The sequence below is a fragment of the Pelobates fuscus genome, chromosome 5 (genome assembly GCF_036172605.1).
Source record: "Pelobates fuscus isolate aPelFus1 chromosome 5, aPelFus1.pri, whole genome shotgun sequence".
Lineage (NCBI taxonomy): Eukaryota > Metazoa > Chordata > Amphibia > Anura > Pelobatidae > Pelobates > Pelobates fuscus.
This window is the reverse complement of record NC_086321.1, coordinates 203,202,898-203,218,663: the sequence shown is the minus strand read 5'-3', so window position 1 is coordinate 203,218,663 and position 15,766 is coordinate 203,202,898. Positions and strand designations below refer to the sequence as shown.

General features: G+C 42.3%; 1 protein-coding gene across 1 annotated transcript in view; it reads left to right on the top strand.

Moving 5' to 3' along the window:
• Window positions 1–9,704: 9,704 nt before the first annotated feature.
• Window positions 9,705–15,766, top strand: part of HABP4 (hyaluronan binding protein 4) — a 36,902-nt gene continuing 30,840 nt past the window's right edge. Inside the window, exon 1 of the mRNA XM_063457182.1 lies at window positions 9,705–9,764. Within this exon, the coding sequence (XP_063313252.1) occupies window positions 9,755–9,764 (10 nt within the window). The 5' untranslated portion in view covers window positions 9,705–9,754. The remainder of the gene's footprint in view (window positions 9,765–15,766) is intronic.

Genomic DNA, 15,766 nt, shown 5'->3' with positions numbered 1-15,766 from the left:
TCCTTCTGCACAGTAAAATTAACCCTTTAGCTGCCGGTCCATAATCCAAAGGCAGCAGGCGGGCAACCAGGCTCCTCCAATACAATGTGGCGAGATTGGTTTCGTCACAGTATTTAAACTAGGAGGGGAGGGGGACAAAAGTTTGATAAAACTTCAATCCTATTGCCCCCCAAAACAAAAACAGAAAGTAACTGTAACAAGTGTGTTAAAAAATGATAAGCTTAGAGTCATGTCTACAAATGCTCGCAGTTTAGGGAATAAGATCCATGAACTTGTGGCAATAATGGCAACTGAGAATGTAGATTTAGTGGCTGTTACTGAGACATGGTATAATGAGAAAAATGACTGGGATATAGCAATACCAGGGTACTCTTTATATAGACAAGACAGAGAAGGCAAGAAAGGGGGAGGGGTGGTCCTGTATGTGAAGGATAGCATAAAATCTAGCCTAATAAAAGTTAGTGAGGTGAACATAGTGTCCATTTGGGTTACATTAGAATTTTGTAATCACACAGTAACTTGTGTAGGTGTGATTTACAGCCCCCCTGGACAAATAAAAGAGTTAGCTACTAGTTGAGGAAATAGCTAAAATGACAATAAAGGGGGAAGTTATCACAATGGGTGATTTTAATCTTCCTGATGTTAACTGGAAATCCAAAATATCTGCTTGTGCCAGGAGCACACATATTCTAAACTCCGTACTGGGATTGTCTCTAAAACAACTCGTTGAGGAACCAACTCGTAAGGAGGCAATACTAGATTTAGTGTTTGCAAATGGAGATTTGGTATCAGATATTACTGTAGGTGAAAGTTTAGGATCCAGTGATCATCAGTCAGTGTGGTTTAATATAAGAACAGTGACTGAGTCACACCACACAAAAACAAAAGTTTTAGACTTTAAAAAAACAGACTTTTCTAAATTTAGAATATGCGTAAAGGAGTCCTTGTCAGACTGGAGCAGTTTAAATGGAGTCCAGGAGAAATGGGATTATTTAAAAGTTGCACTGCTGAAGGCAACAGAAAATTGCATTAGGCTTGTCAGTAAAAGCAAAACATGTAAGAAACCCCTGTGGTACTCCGCAGATGTGGCCAAAATAGTAAAAAACAAAAAGTTAGCATTTAGTAATTATAAAAAAACCCAGAGTAAGGAAGACAGACAGATCTATAAGATTAGGCAGAAAGAGGCTAAGCAAGTTATACAAGCCTCCAAAGCACACACAGAAGAGAAAATAGCACAGTCAGTAAAAAAGGGGGATATAACATTTTTTAGGTACATAAATGAGAAAAGGAAAGTAAAACAAGGATTAGTTAGATTAAAACAAAAGAAGGAATGTATGTAGAAGAGGATAAAGCTGATTGCCTCAATTAATATATTTTTTCAGTATTTACAGATGAAAATGAAGGAAAGGGGTCTCAGTTAGGAAAAAGTACAAATTAGTAATTTGTTACATGTGAGTTTACAGAGGAAGAGGTTCTATTTCAACTGTCAAAAGTAAAGACAAAAAAGTCGATGGGGCCTGATGCGTTACACCCAAAGTTATTAAAAGAAAGTGGTGTACTAGCAAAACCATTAACACATTTTTTTAACCAATCATTGTTAACAGGAGTAGTCCCAGAAGATTGGAAATTTGCAAATGTTGTACCCATTCACAAGAAAGGTAGTAGGGAGGAGTCAGGCAACTATAGGCCAGTAAGCCTTACTTCAGTAGTTGGGAAAGTGATGGAAACCATGTTAAAGGATAGGATTGTTGAATATCTAAAATCACATAGATTTCAAGATCAGAGACAACATGGGTTTACTCCAGGGAGATCATGCCAAACTAATCTAATTGATTTTTTTGATTGGGTAACTAAAATAATAGATCAGGGTGGTGCAGTAGACATTACTTACCTTAATTACAGTAAGGCTTTTGACACTGTTCCACATAGAAGTCTCATCAATAAACTGAAATCTTTAAGTTTGGATTCCAATATTGTTGAATTGGTTAGGCAGTGGCTAAATGACAGGCAACAGAGGGTTGTAGTCAACGGAGTATATTCGAAGCAAGGGCTAGTTACCAGTGGGGTACCTCAGGGATCTGTACTTGGACCCATTCTCTTTAAATATTTTTATTAGTGATATTGCAGAAGGCCTTGATGGTAAGGTATGTCTTTTTGCTGATGATACTAAAATTTGCAACAGGGTTGGTGTTCCAGGAGGGTTAAGCCAAATAGCAAATGATTTAGAAAAATTAGAAAAATGGTCAGAGCTGTGGCAACTGACATTTAATGTGGATACGTGCAAGATAATGCACCTTGGACATAAAAACCCAAGGGCAGAGTATAGGATATTTGATATACTCCTAAACTCAACATCTGAGGAAAGAGATTTAGGAGTAATTATTTCAGATGACTTAACGGTAGGAAGACAATGTAATAGAGCAGCTGGAAATGCTAGCAGAATGCTTGGTTGTATAGGGAGAGGTATTAGCAGTAGAAAGAGGGAAGTGCTCATGCCATTGTACAGAACATTGGTGAGACCTCACTTGGAGTATTGTACGCAGTACTGGAGACCGTATCTTCAGAAGGATATTGATACTTTAGAGAGAGTTCAGAGAAGGGCTACTAAACTGGTTCATGGATTGCAGGATAAAACGTACCAGGAAAGGTTAAAGGAACTTAACATGTATAGCTTGGAGGAAAGACGAGACGGGGGGATATGATAGAAACATTTAAATACATAAAGGGAATCAACACAGTAAAGAAGGAGACTATATTTAAAAGAAGAACTACCACAACAAGATAACATAGTCTTAAATTAGAGGGGCAAAGGTTTAAAAATAATTTCAGGAAGTATTACTTTACTGAGAGGGTAGTGGATGCATGGAATAGCCTTCCAGCTTAAGTGGTAGAGGTTAATACAGTGAGGGAGTTTAAGCATGCGTGGGATAGGCATAAGGCTATCCTAGACTTAAGATAAGGCCAGGGACTAATTAAAAGTATTTTGAAATATTGGGCAGACTAGATGGGCCGAATGGTTCTTATCTGCTGTCACATTCTATGTTTCTATGAATGGACATGAAAGGCAGCATCGGAATCTATGCCCAGTGTTGGATTCAAGGTAGGAAAACTGGTTTTATTGCAATTGGAATGGGGGACCTTATGCATAGTGGACAAATGGGCATTTTTACACAGAGAAGTAACTATTTAACCCCTTAAGGACGCAGCTTCAAAAACTGGACTTACCCTTAAGGACACAAGCCATTTTTGCATCTTTTGCTGTTTGTGTTCAAACGCAATTTGCATCTCTGTCATTTATTGCACCAACATAAATTATATACTGTTTTTTTAGAGGGCACAAAGGGCTTTAATTTGATGTGGCATATATATAGATACATTCTCATCATGGGGAAAAAACTAAAAAAAACTTTTTTTTCACAGGTTTGGCAATAATAGCTTGTACATAATATGTCCAGCTTAGAAAAACTAATTCAAAATAAATTCATTTATGTGTCTTGATTTGTAGAGTACATAATATCTATATGATTTCAATGATTTCAGCTTATTTTAAACATTACAGGTCACAAAATCAAAGGACTAAAATACAATTTCAATGTGAAGCAATTTTAGATGTTAGCATGTTTGTCTTGTAGGTTTAATAGCCATCACAAAAAAACAAAATTGCCACACAAAAGTATATATTTATATAAAGTAGACATCACAGGCTATTTACCTAAGGTTATTTTGACACTTTTTATGTAGCCATTTCATCGTCAATCTCTGCTAAATATTGGAGTAAAATTGTGTTTTTTCTCTATTTTGGCATGTACACATATAACAAGGTTTTTGTAATGTGTATTTCCTAAAGCTGGTGTGTGCTATTCCTGCACAGAACCCCATATTGTGTTCAGCTACATCTGCTGAGTATAACGATACCTCCATTGTATGCCTTTGGCACTATTCTGTGAAGCTACAATGCCATATAAGAGACAAGGCTTTTTCAGTTTCTATAGTTAGAATTATATCAGTGTGCAGGGGAGGGCTGGCAGCCTTAGGTCTGGGGGGCAAATCCAGTCAAGTGGCCCATTGCACCAAGAGGAGAGTAAAAACACCTTTCCCATGTGATTGAAAGTGTGTGTGTGGGGGAGGGGGGGTGGGGGGGGAAGCAGTCACCTAAACAGACAATCAATGACAGGCACACACACTTGCTGATTTGGCACACACTAAAAAACACACACTCACTGACAGGCACACGCACACACTCACTGACAGGCACACAGACACACAAAGAAAGACACATTGTTACAGGCATACTGACTCAGACAGACAGACATACTGACACACACAGGCATACTGGCTGACACAGACAAATTGGCACACACACAGAGATATACTTGCACACAGACATACTGACACACACACAGAGATACATACTGGTACTCACACAGACACACACAGAAAGACACACTGTTACAGGCATACCGACTCAGACAGACAGACATACTGACACACACACACACACAGGCATACTGGCTGACACACACACATACAAACTGGCACACACACAGAGACATACTTGTACACACATAGACAGACATACTTGCACACACATAGACAGACATACTGACACACACACAGACATCCTGGCACACACATAGACAGACATACTGATGCACACACACAGACATACTGATGCGCACACACATAGACATACTGACATACTAACGCACACACAGACATACTGACATACTGACTGACACAGACATTCTGACTGACACATACATACTGACACACACAGACATACTGACACACACAGACATACTCATACACACCCAAACTTTACACTTTTAAAACCAGTGGACAGGGGCTGAATAAGGGGACAGGGCTGTAGTGGGGGACAGGGGGTGGTAGTGGAGGGTATAAGCTGTAATTGGGGGTTTAGTAAATGTACGGGGGGATAGGGGCTGAAGCAAGTTGATGGCTACAATTTGGGAAAGGGGCTGTGGTGTGGGTAATATGGGTTGCAATTGGGGGAGAGGAGCTGTAGTGGGGATGTTATGGGGCTGTGGTGGAGGCATGGGGCTGAGGAAGGGGGCAGGAGCTGAGAGGGGGTAAAGGAGCAGGGAAAGGGTGGGACAGGGGCTGACCAAGGGGACAGGGGCTGACCAATGGGGACCAGGTTCGCCCCTAGTTATGCCAACATCTATATGCGCAGATGGGAGGACCTATTTGTTTGGTGCGGGCATGACTGGCGGGCGAGCCTGGTCCTATGGCGGAGATTTATCGATGACGTGATTGTCATCTGGAAGGGTACTCAAGAGGATTTTTTATTGTTTGTACAGTATTTAAATTCTAATTATTTTAATTTGAAATTTACACCGGAGTGGCACAAAGACACTATAAATTTTTTGGACTTAAGTTTATATTGGGAAGGAGATAAAATTAGGTCCAGATGTTTCTTTAAGAAAACCGATGGGAACAGTTATGTCCACAAGTCAAGCTGTCACCATCAACCTTGGCTGAGAGGCATTGCCAAAAGTCAACTGACAAGGGTACGTAGAAATTGTTCTAACGCTCAAGATTTTGAAGCTCAGACGAAACATATAAAAAATAAATTGGTGAATAAAGGTTACGATAAAAACACGATCGAAAAAGAAATTAGAATACTAAGGAATAAAGATAGAAGTGATTTACTGACTAAACATCCAAAAAATAATTCAAATGAACACTTTAGACATTCATTCATAACGAAATATAACACAGACCATTGGAAAATTAATAGGTGCCTTAAAAAACATTGGCCCATATTACTCCAAGATCCAGTTCTTGGAAGTATTCTTCCAGACCGTCCGTCTATTATTTATAAGAAGGGTCAAAATCTTAAAGATCTAGTTGCTTCCAGTTTCCCTAGAAAGGATATCCCTACAAAGAAAGTTATCTCATATACAAAGGGATCTAAGGGATGCCAAATGTGCCGGGCTTGCTCAAGAATGAACCTAGGCCTAACTCTTCAGTTTACAAGCTATATCTCTGGAATTACTTTTCCAGTGAAGTCGAGTATTGGATGCCACACGGATTTGTGATTTATTTATTGCAATGTCCGTGTGGCAAACAGTACGTGGGAAAAACAAAAAGACCCCTGAAAGTACGCCTCATGGACATATTAATAATATAAGGAAAGGCATAACAACTCATTCAGTGCCAGTACACTGCAATACATGCCAGGCCTTTAATTGGAGAGATTTTAAGGGTTGTGGTATAGAACATGTACCCTCCCACTGGAGAGGAGGAAATAGGGAATTGAAATTAGCACAACGGGAGACCTATTGGATATACCAATTGGATACCTTAATACCCAAGGGTTTAAATATGGATGTGGATTTGGCCATTTTCATGGTATAATGGTATTATCCTTCGTTTTTTCTAAAGATGTTCTTTGATCCAAGGGGGGATTTCCACCTTCTGCCATATAGTTTTTTCTTTAGATTGATATATTATTTTTATTTATATTACCATTATTTATTATTTTTTTCATTTATTATTATTTTTATTTTTATTTTTATATATTTTCTTTTTAAATTTAATATTATTTTTTCATTTTCATTTTTATATTTATATTTATTTATATTACATTTTTTATTTCTTTAATTTATTTTATTTTTCATCTATTTATTTCTTTAATTTTATATTTATATTTATTTTTATTTTTATTTCATATTCACTTTTTTATATATATTGCATTTATATACATTTTTTATATGTATTTTCATTTTTATTTTATTTTATTTTTTGCAATTTTTCCCATTTATATATATTTTTTCGTAGTTCATGTATATATTTATACTATAGTGGTTAGCAATTGGCAGAAGATGAAAGTCCTACAGTTCTATTGGATGATGATATATTTCTTTGGTGTTTATAAGTCCTTACTTTTAATGTGGAAGTCTGATGACTGATTACTGTTATTACTTTGAGATTATTTTCAGTTATTCAGCCACTTGAGTGGCTGTTTCATGCTTGGAACGCATATGCCGTATTTGGAACGCAACGTTAGTGTCATGACGTACGTTTCCGTCCGCAACCGGAAATATGCGCATGGAACGCAACCGGAAACGGACATTTGGAACGCAAACCAAGATGACACAGACGGACGGACAACGGCTAAGTTTTTTGCCGCGAATTTACAGAATGAGAGCCATCTGGAGGCAATATACCCTGATGGGAGAAGTGGTTCCAGGAGAGAATTCTCCAATCAACACACGGACTGGTTGTATTTAAGAGACTCTGTTGGGGGTGGGATTATGCATGCTTTGTATTTTATGTGATTGTTTAAACTGCAGAATTTTCTCTGATGAAGTCCAAGTTGTATGGACGAAACGCGTTAGATTGCAGTTATTTTTAAATTTTATCGATTGATTCTTCAAGGCTATTTACTGCCTTTTGAATAAAGGAATTTTTTTTACATTTCAATTGGCATTCCTCCATTCCTGTGAAAGACAGAGCAACCTACCCGTGGAAGGCAAATACCATTTCAGCCCATTGTGGGCTTAAAGGCGCATTACCCTACACTATCTCGTGAGTGCAATCTTTGTGGGTTAAATCCAATTATTGTTAATGTACTTCACTATGTGCTATGTATTCTTTTTTTTTTCTAGTTATTCAGCTGTATCCCATTTTTGTCCATACACACATGAAGGGGAGGTGGGGACAGGGGCTGAGGTGTGGACAGGGGCTGAGGTGTGGACAGGGGCTGAGGTGGGGACAGGGGCTGACTAAGGTTGAGGTGGGGACAGGGGCTGACTAAGGCTGAGGTGGGGACAGGGGCTGACTAAGGGGACAGGGATGAGGAAGGGTGACAGGAGGAGAGGACAGGGGCTGAGGAGAGGACAGGGGCTGAGGAGGGGGCAGGGGCTGACTAAGGGGACAGGGCTGAGGAGGGGAATAAAAAAAAAACACTAAAGTGTATTTCCCCCTTCCCTGAGTCTTACCTTAGGCCAGGGAGGGGTGGACAGCAGCCAACAGGAGCAGCAACCAGCAGCAGCCAGTGAAGTTGTCCTCTCCTCATGATGTCAGGAGGAGGGGCCGTGACTTCCTCTGCTCTTCTCCCAGACTCCCCAGCGGTCCTGTGAGAAGAGCAGTGGAAGTCACGCCCCCTCCTCCTGACATCATCAGGAGAGGCCGGCCGACTCCACTGACTGCAGACTGCAGGAAGAGTGAGGTAAGTTGAAAAATCTGACTCCTCAGCCAGAAGCAGGGGATTCAGATTTTTCCTTTTTTTGCTGGGTGTGGGCGGCCCTGGATTTAGGGCGGCCTGGGGGGCAATTGCCTCCCTGCCCCCCTTCCCAGCCCGCCCCTGTCAGTGTGAGTATTCAAATAACCCCACAAAATGCTTCCATTTGATAAAGTAGACACCCAGGGGTATCTTATATGGTGTATATTGTGCCTTAACTTGTCACCAATTTTTCACCAATTTATGTCAATGTTTGTGGTGAGTGGTAAAAAAATGGCAATTTTACATACATGTATTTTTGCGGAGTATTTCTTACACTTGATATGTACCACTGTCATTAAATCCCCCAAATTATGCTCAGTTACATCTTCTGAGTAAAACAATATGCCCTATGTATGACCTACGAAAGAAGAAAGGACCACAGGCACTCCAAATTGAAACCGTATGCAGATTTATTAGGAAAAAATGCAACGCCAAGCTTGGCGTTGCATTTTTTCCTAATAAATCTGCATACGGTTTCAATTTGGAGTGCCTGTGGTCCTTTCTTCTTTCGTGTATAATTCTGGGATTGCTGGTCCTGATCCGGAGCACCCTTGGCCGCTGGGATTGAGTGCGGTTCCCACCATCTACTTTGCGTAATACTATGTATGACCTAGACACTATTTTGCGAAGTTACAGTGCTGTAAAAGAGACGTGACAAGTATGGGCTGTAATTGGATTGCACATGGTTCTTGTGGTGTGAAGAGGGGACATGGAAGGCACACTACAGTCCCAGTTTCCTAAACTCCCCATTATTAATTATTATTCTGAGAGACATGAAATTGCTGTTTAGTGAATAAGCGAGTGCGCTGGATTTTGTATGTTATATATCTAAATACATATATATATATATATATATATATATATATATATATATATATATATATATACCTATATACACACACAGACTTATGACTTATTATACATTTATTTATAAAGTATTTTACCAGAAAGGTTACCTTTTGTTTTCAAGTATGTACTTGGCCCACAAACATTGATTTGTTGTAATAGGGTACAATATAATATTAAAAATATTAAATAATATTAAAATACACGTATATAAATGTAACCACCGAACAGGTAAGAAATATAATCAAATGCATCTGTTTATAAAAAATAAAAACACAAATAAAATGTCCCTATGAAGAGATATCATTATGCTTTAGGGCCTACACAATATTTACATTTGCCAGTAGGTGTCTTGTGAGTATTTACCGGTATACAGTGCTTTACTCACTCTGATACGCCGAGACCATCTCCCGTATTTATCTATCTCCCATTACTATATTGGGGCATACTACAAGGTTGCCAAGAGGAGGGCATGTTTTTAACACATTGGGCGTGGTCTTCTGTAAGTGACAGCAGGAATAGCCAATCAGGTAGGTGATGTGCAGCACTGGGCCGTGATTGGCAGGTGGAGGAGTTTAGGTAAAGGGGCGGTGGGAGAGGTGACGCTCCTCAGTGTGTGTTGCTGCGTGCGGACCGCTAGGACACCGACAGGAAGTGATGTTGCTGGGTAAGGTGGACTGTGAGCTGGAGTCTCTTATTACTCCGGTTTATAATGTTTGTGAATGGGATATTTCAGCTCATTGCCCCTGGTTTATAGTGTGTGTGTGTATGGGATATTTCGGCTCATTACCCCCGGTTTATAATGGGTGTGTGTATGGGATATTTCAGCTCATTACCCCCGGTTTATAATGGGTGTGTGTATGGGATATTTCAGCTCATTGCCCCCGGTTTATAATGGGTGTGTATGGGATATTTCAGCTCACTGCCCCTGGTTTATAATGTGTGTATGGGATATTTCAGCTCATTGCCCCTGGTTTATAATGTGTGTATGGGATATTTCAGCTCATTGTCCCTGGTTTATAATGGGTGTGTATGGGATATTTCAGCTCACTGCCCCTGGTTTATAATGGGTGTATGGGATATTTCAGCTCATTGCCCCTGGTTTATAATGTGTGTATGGGATATTTCAGCTCATTGCCCCTGGTTTATAATGTGTGTATGGGATATTTCAGCTCATTGCCCCTGGTTTATAATGTGTGTATGGGATATTTCAGCTCATTGCCCCTGGTTTATAATGGGTGTGTATGGGATATTTCAGCTCATTGCCCCTGGTTTATAATGGGTGTATGGGATATTTCAGCTCATTGCCCCTGGTTTATAATGTGTGTATGGGATATTTCAGCTCATTGCCCCTGGTTTATAATGTGTGTATGGGATATTTCAGCTCATTGCCCCTGGTTTATAATGGGTGTGTATGGGATATTTCAGCTCATTGCCCCCGGTTTATAATGGGTGTGTGTATGGGATATTTCAGCTCATTGCCCCTGGTTTATAATGGGTGTATGGGATATTTCAGCTCATTGCCCCTGGTTTATAATGTGTGTATGGGATATTTCAGCTCATTGCCCCTGGTTTATAATGGGTGTATGGGATTTTTCAGCTCATTGCCCCTGGTTTATAATGTGTGTATGGGATATTTCAGCTCATTGCCCCTGGTTTATAATGTGTGTATGGGATATTTCAGCTCATTGCCCCTGGTTTATAATGTGTGTATGGGATATTTCAGCTCATTGCCCCTGGTTTATAATGGGTGTGTATGGGTTATTTCAGCTCATTGCCCCTGGTTTATAATGTGTGTATGGGATATTTCAGCTCATTGCCCCTGGTTTATAATGTGTGTATGGGTTATTTCAGCTCATTGCCCCTGGTTTATAATGGGTGTATGGGTTATTTCAGCTCATTGCCCCTGGTTTATAATGGGTGTATGGGTTATTTCAGCTCATTGCCCCTGGTTTATAATGGGTGTATGGGTTATTTCAGCTCATTGCCCCTGGTTTATAGTGTGTGTATGGGAAATTTGAGCTCATTACCCCTGGTTTATAGTGTGTGTGAATGGGATATTTCAGCTCATTGCCCCTGGTTTATAGTGTGTGTATGGGAAATTTGAGCTCATTGCCCCTGGTTTATAGTGTGTGTGAATGGGATATTTCAGCTCATTGCCCCTGGTTTATAGTGTGTGTGAATGGGATATTTCAGCTCATTGCCCCTGGTTTATAGTGTATATGTGTGTGAATGGGATATTTCAGCTCATTGCACTTGGTTTATAGTGTATGTGTGTGTGAATGGGATATTTCAGCTCATTGCTCCTGGTTTATTGTGTGTGTGTGTCTCTCATTGCCCCTGGTTTATAGTGTGTGTCTCTCTCATTGCCCCTGGTTTATAGTGTGTGTCTCTCTCATTGCCCCTGGTTTATAGTGTGTGTCTCTCTCATTGCCCCTGGTTTATAGTGTGTGTCTCTCATTGCCCCTGGTTTATAGTGTGTGTGTGTATGGGATATTTCAGCTCATTGCCCCTGGTTTATAGTGTGTATGGGATATTTCAGCTCATTGCCCCTGGTTTATAGTGTGTAGTTGTTCTTGGGGGACATGCCGTAATCAGACTGTTAATGCCATTTATTAGTGAAGGTCACCATGTGGCATGCACTCTTTGTATATTGCCTGTTAACAGTGTATCTTAGTGTGCACTCAGTATATACACTGCCTGTTTTCAGTGTGTATTGGTATGCACTGTGTTTATATACTGCATGTTATCAGTGTGGACTCTGTATGTCCCGCCTGTTAGTGTGTATTGGTGTCTAGGAAAAATGGTGGGTCTGGTTGCCCTCAGTGTACCAAGCATGGCTAGGATAAGTGTGTACAAATTATTATTCTTGACCTGAAATAGGGTGTATGTGCTTACTCTAAGTGTGATGACTTGACAGTTACTTGAAACGTTTGATATCTAAAGTGGAGTTGTCCTTATTTTCTGTTTGTGATTGTTATGCATTAACTATGTTCAAATAAGGTGGAGTAGTGGTAGTAATTTACCAGTAAACTATTTCAGTTGATAGGAACTGAAGCCATCTCCTATAGTTTAATCCACTTAAAGGAACACGAACTTTAGGAATAAACTGTTTAATGTTACTGTCCCAAATACTACCAGGTCTCATATCTCCTCCAGCAGTGAAAGGGTTAAAAACCCTTCTTTACTCCCTTATTGCCAAGGCTGGGGTGTGCTCTCCTCCCCAGTGCAGTCATGAAGAATGCAAGGCAGGGCCTATTCTGCTGATGTTCAATCCAGTGCTCCTTTCTTTTTGAGGATTTTGACCTAATTCACATGCACAGTCTGTGCAGTGAAACAGCCTATAGTGGCTGCCAGAGGACGATTTAACCCTGCAATGTCAACATTGCATTTTCTCAAACTGCAGGGTTAAGGGAACAGGGCCATTGCAGACCATTTCATTGAGATGAAGTGGCCACCGCATGTGTATATGATTAGTAGTTATATTACAACTATGTAATCTGCTGTCTTGTACTGGTGTCTGTACATGTAGATATTCTGTGCTCACTTCAGTGTCGTTTATATGCGGCGGTGGAATGCTTTGCTTTCAGGACAGTCTAGACGAGGTTGTGGATGAGGCCAATCACTGGCCTTGTTAGGTAGGACATGCAGGGGAGATAAGACCTAAGCTGCATTACAAAGTGATTGAACGTCTAAAAGGCAGAGAATTGATCAAGACTGCTGGTACATAATCTATACACCAAAACCACTCCACACGCTCTCATTAGGATTTCCACGTAGGAAAGCATTATTCAATGCTTTCCTATGGGGAAAATTCTGACGCTGGAGTTCCTCCTGCGTAGGGTGAGGATGTCCGGCGTCACTTTTTGTAAAATTAGTGGCCGATAATCACCAGCAATATCGATAATGAATGAGTGGGCCCACGTGTCCATAAGGCCCGGGGGATGCTAGATCGGCGTGACCGTCAAGAGGTGGGTGCACTGTGCTCCCTCCTGCCAGGCACTCTGTGTAGCATGGCCGAGCGGAACAGTGCGCACCGAGGTATAGCTACTTATGTGTCCTGTACCTGGACGGACTGAAAGGAAGTGCTCCCTGAAAGAGCACTTCTCATCAGTCCGGCTGGGTACAGGAGATTGAATCTCCTGTACTGCTGTCCCCACTGCTCCGCTCAGCCACCCTACCAGGAGACAAACCAAAGATGGGAGAGAGGGCCACTAAGGGACAGGGGGGACAACTATGGGGAGGGGGTGGTAAAATATGTGCTGGGGTGAAGAACACTATCGATATCGAGGCATCGTGGAATACCACCTCACTGCCAGGCACTCGAATGATCGCTCCCCCCGGAGAGATCCCTTCCGGGCTACCGCATGTGGTGCCCATTTGTGTAGTGCAGATCAGGGGTCGACCGACTATCGGTTTGGCCGATATTCTTTATTTTCAGCAATATTGATATCGGCCGATGCCGATATTGCCGATAATGCAGACCTTGCAGACCTTGCTTGCCTCCCAGCAGCTCCCTTCCATTTACCCTGTGTAAATCTCGCGAGTCCCGCGGGCGTCAGTGCGTTGCCACAGGTTACACAAACATTCAGGGCACACACACACTGAATTCACTAAACACACACTATACAAACACACTGTGCAGTTTTTTGTGTAGTGTTTGTTTGTGCAGTGTGTGCATATAATGAATGCAAACACACACTACATATACACACTCTTAATTCATTATATACACACACTTGCAGCACAACCACACTCTGCATCCACTATACACACACACTCTGCATCCACTATACACACACACTCTGCATCCACTATACACACACACTCTGCATCCACTATACACACACACTCTGCATCCACTATACACACACACTCTGCATCCACTATACACACACACTCTGCATCCACTATACACACACACTCTGCATCCACTATACACACACACTCTGCATCCACTATACACACACACTCTGCATCCACTATACACACACACACTCTGCATCCACTATACACACACACACACTCTGCATCCACTATACACACACACACACTCTGCATCCACTATACACACACACACACTCTGCATCCACTATACACACACACACACTCTGCATCCACTATACACACACACACACTCTGCATCCACTATACACACACACACACTCTGCATCCACTATACACACACACACACTCTGCATCCACTATACACACACACACACACTCTGCATCCACTATACACACACACACACTCTGCATCCACTATACACACACACACACTCTGCATCCACTATACACACACACACACTCTGCATCCACTATACACACACACACACTCTGCATCCACTATACACACACACACACTCTGCATCCACTATACACACACACACACTCTGCATCCACTATACACACACACACACTCTGCATCCACTATACACACACACACACTCTGCATCCACTATACACACACACACACTCTGCATCCACTATACACACACACACACTCTGCATCCACTATACACACACACACACTCTGCATCCACTATACACACACACACACTCTGCATCCACTATACACACACACTCTGCATCCACTATACACACACACACTCTGCATCCACTATACACACACACACTCTGCATCCACTATACACACACACACTCTGCATCCACTATACACACACACACTCTGCATCCACTATACACACACACACTCTGCATCCACTATACACACACACACTCTGCATCCACTATACACACACACACTCTGCATCCACTATACACACACACACACTCTGCATCCACTATACACACACACACACTCTGCATCCACTATACACACACACACTCTGCATCCACTATACACACACACACTCTGCATCCACTATACACACACACACTCTGCATCCACTATACACACACACACTCTGCATCCACTATACACACACACACTCTGCATCCACTATGCGCACACACTCTGCATCCACTATGCGCACACACTCTGCATCCACTATGCGCACACACACACTCTGCATCCACTATGCGCACACACACACTCTGCAGCCACTATGCGCGCGCACACACTCTGCAGCCACTATGCGCGCGCACACACTCTGCAGCCACTATGCGCGCGCACACACTCTGCAGCCACTATGCGCGCGCACACACTCTGCAGCCACTATGCGCGCGCACACACTCTGCAGCCACTATGCGCGCGCACACACTCTGCAGCCACTATGCGCGCGCACACACTCTGCAGCCACTATGCGCGCGCACACACTCTGCAGCCACTATGCGCGCGCACACACTCTGCAGCCACTATGCGCGCGCACACACTCTGCAGCCACTATGCGCGCGCACACACTCTGCAGCCACTATGCGCGCGCACACACTCTGCAGCCACTATGCGCGCGCACACACTCTGCAGCCACTATGCGCGCACACACTCTGCAGCCACTATGCGCGCGCACACACTCTGCAGCCACTATGCGCTCGCACACACTCTGCAGCCACTATGCGCGCGCACACACACTCTGCAGCCACTATGCGCGCGCACACACACTCTGCAGCCACTATGCGCGCGCACACACACTCTGCGTCCTATACGCACGCGCACACACTCTGCGTCCTATACGCACGCGCACACACTCTGCGTCCTATACGCACGCG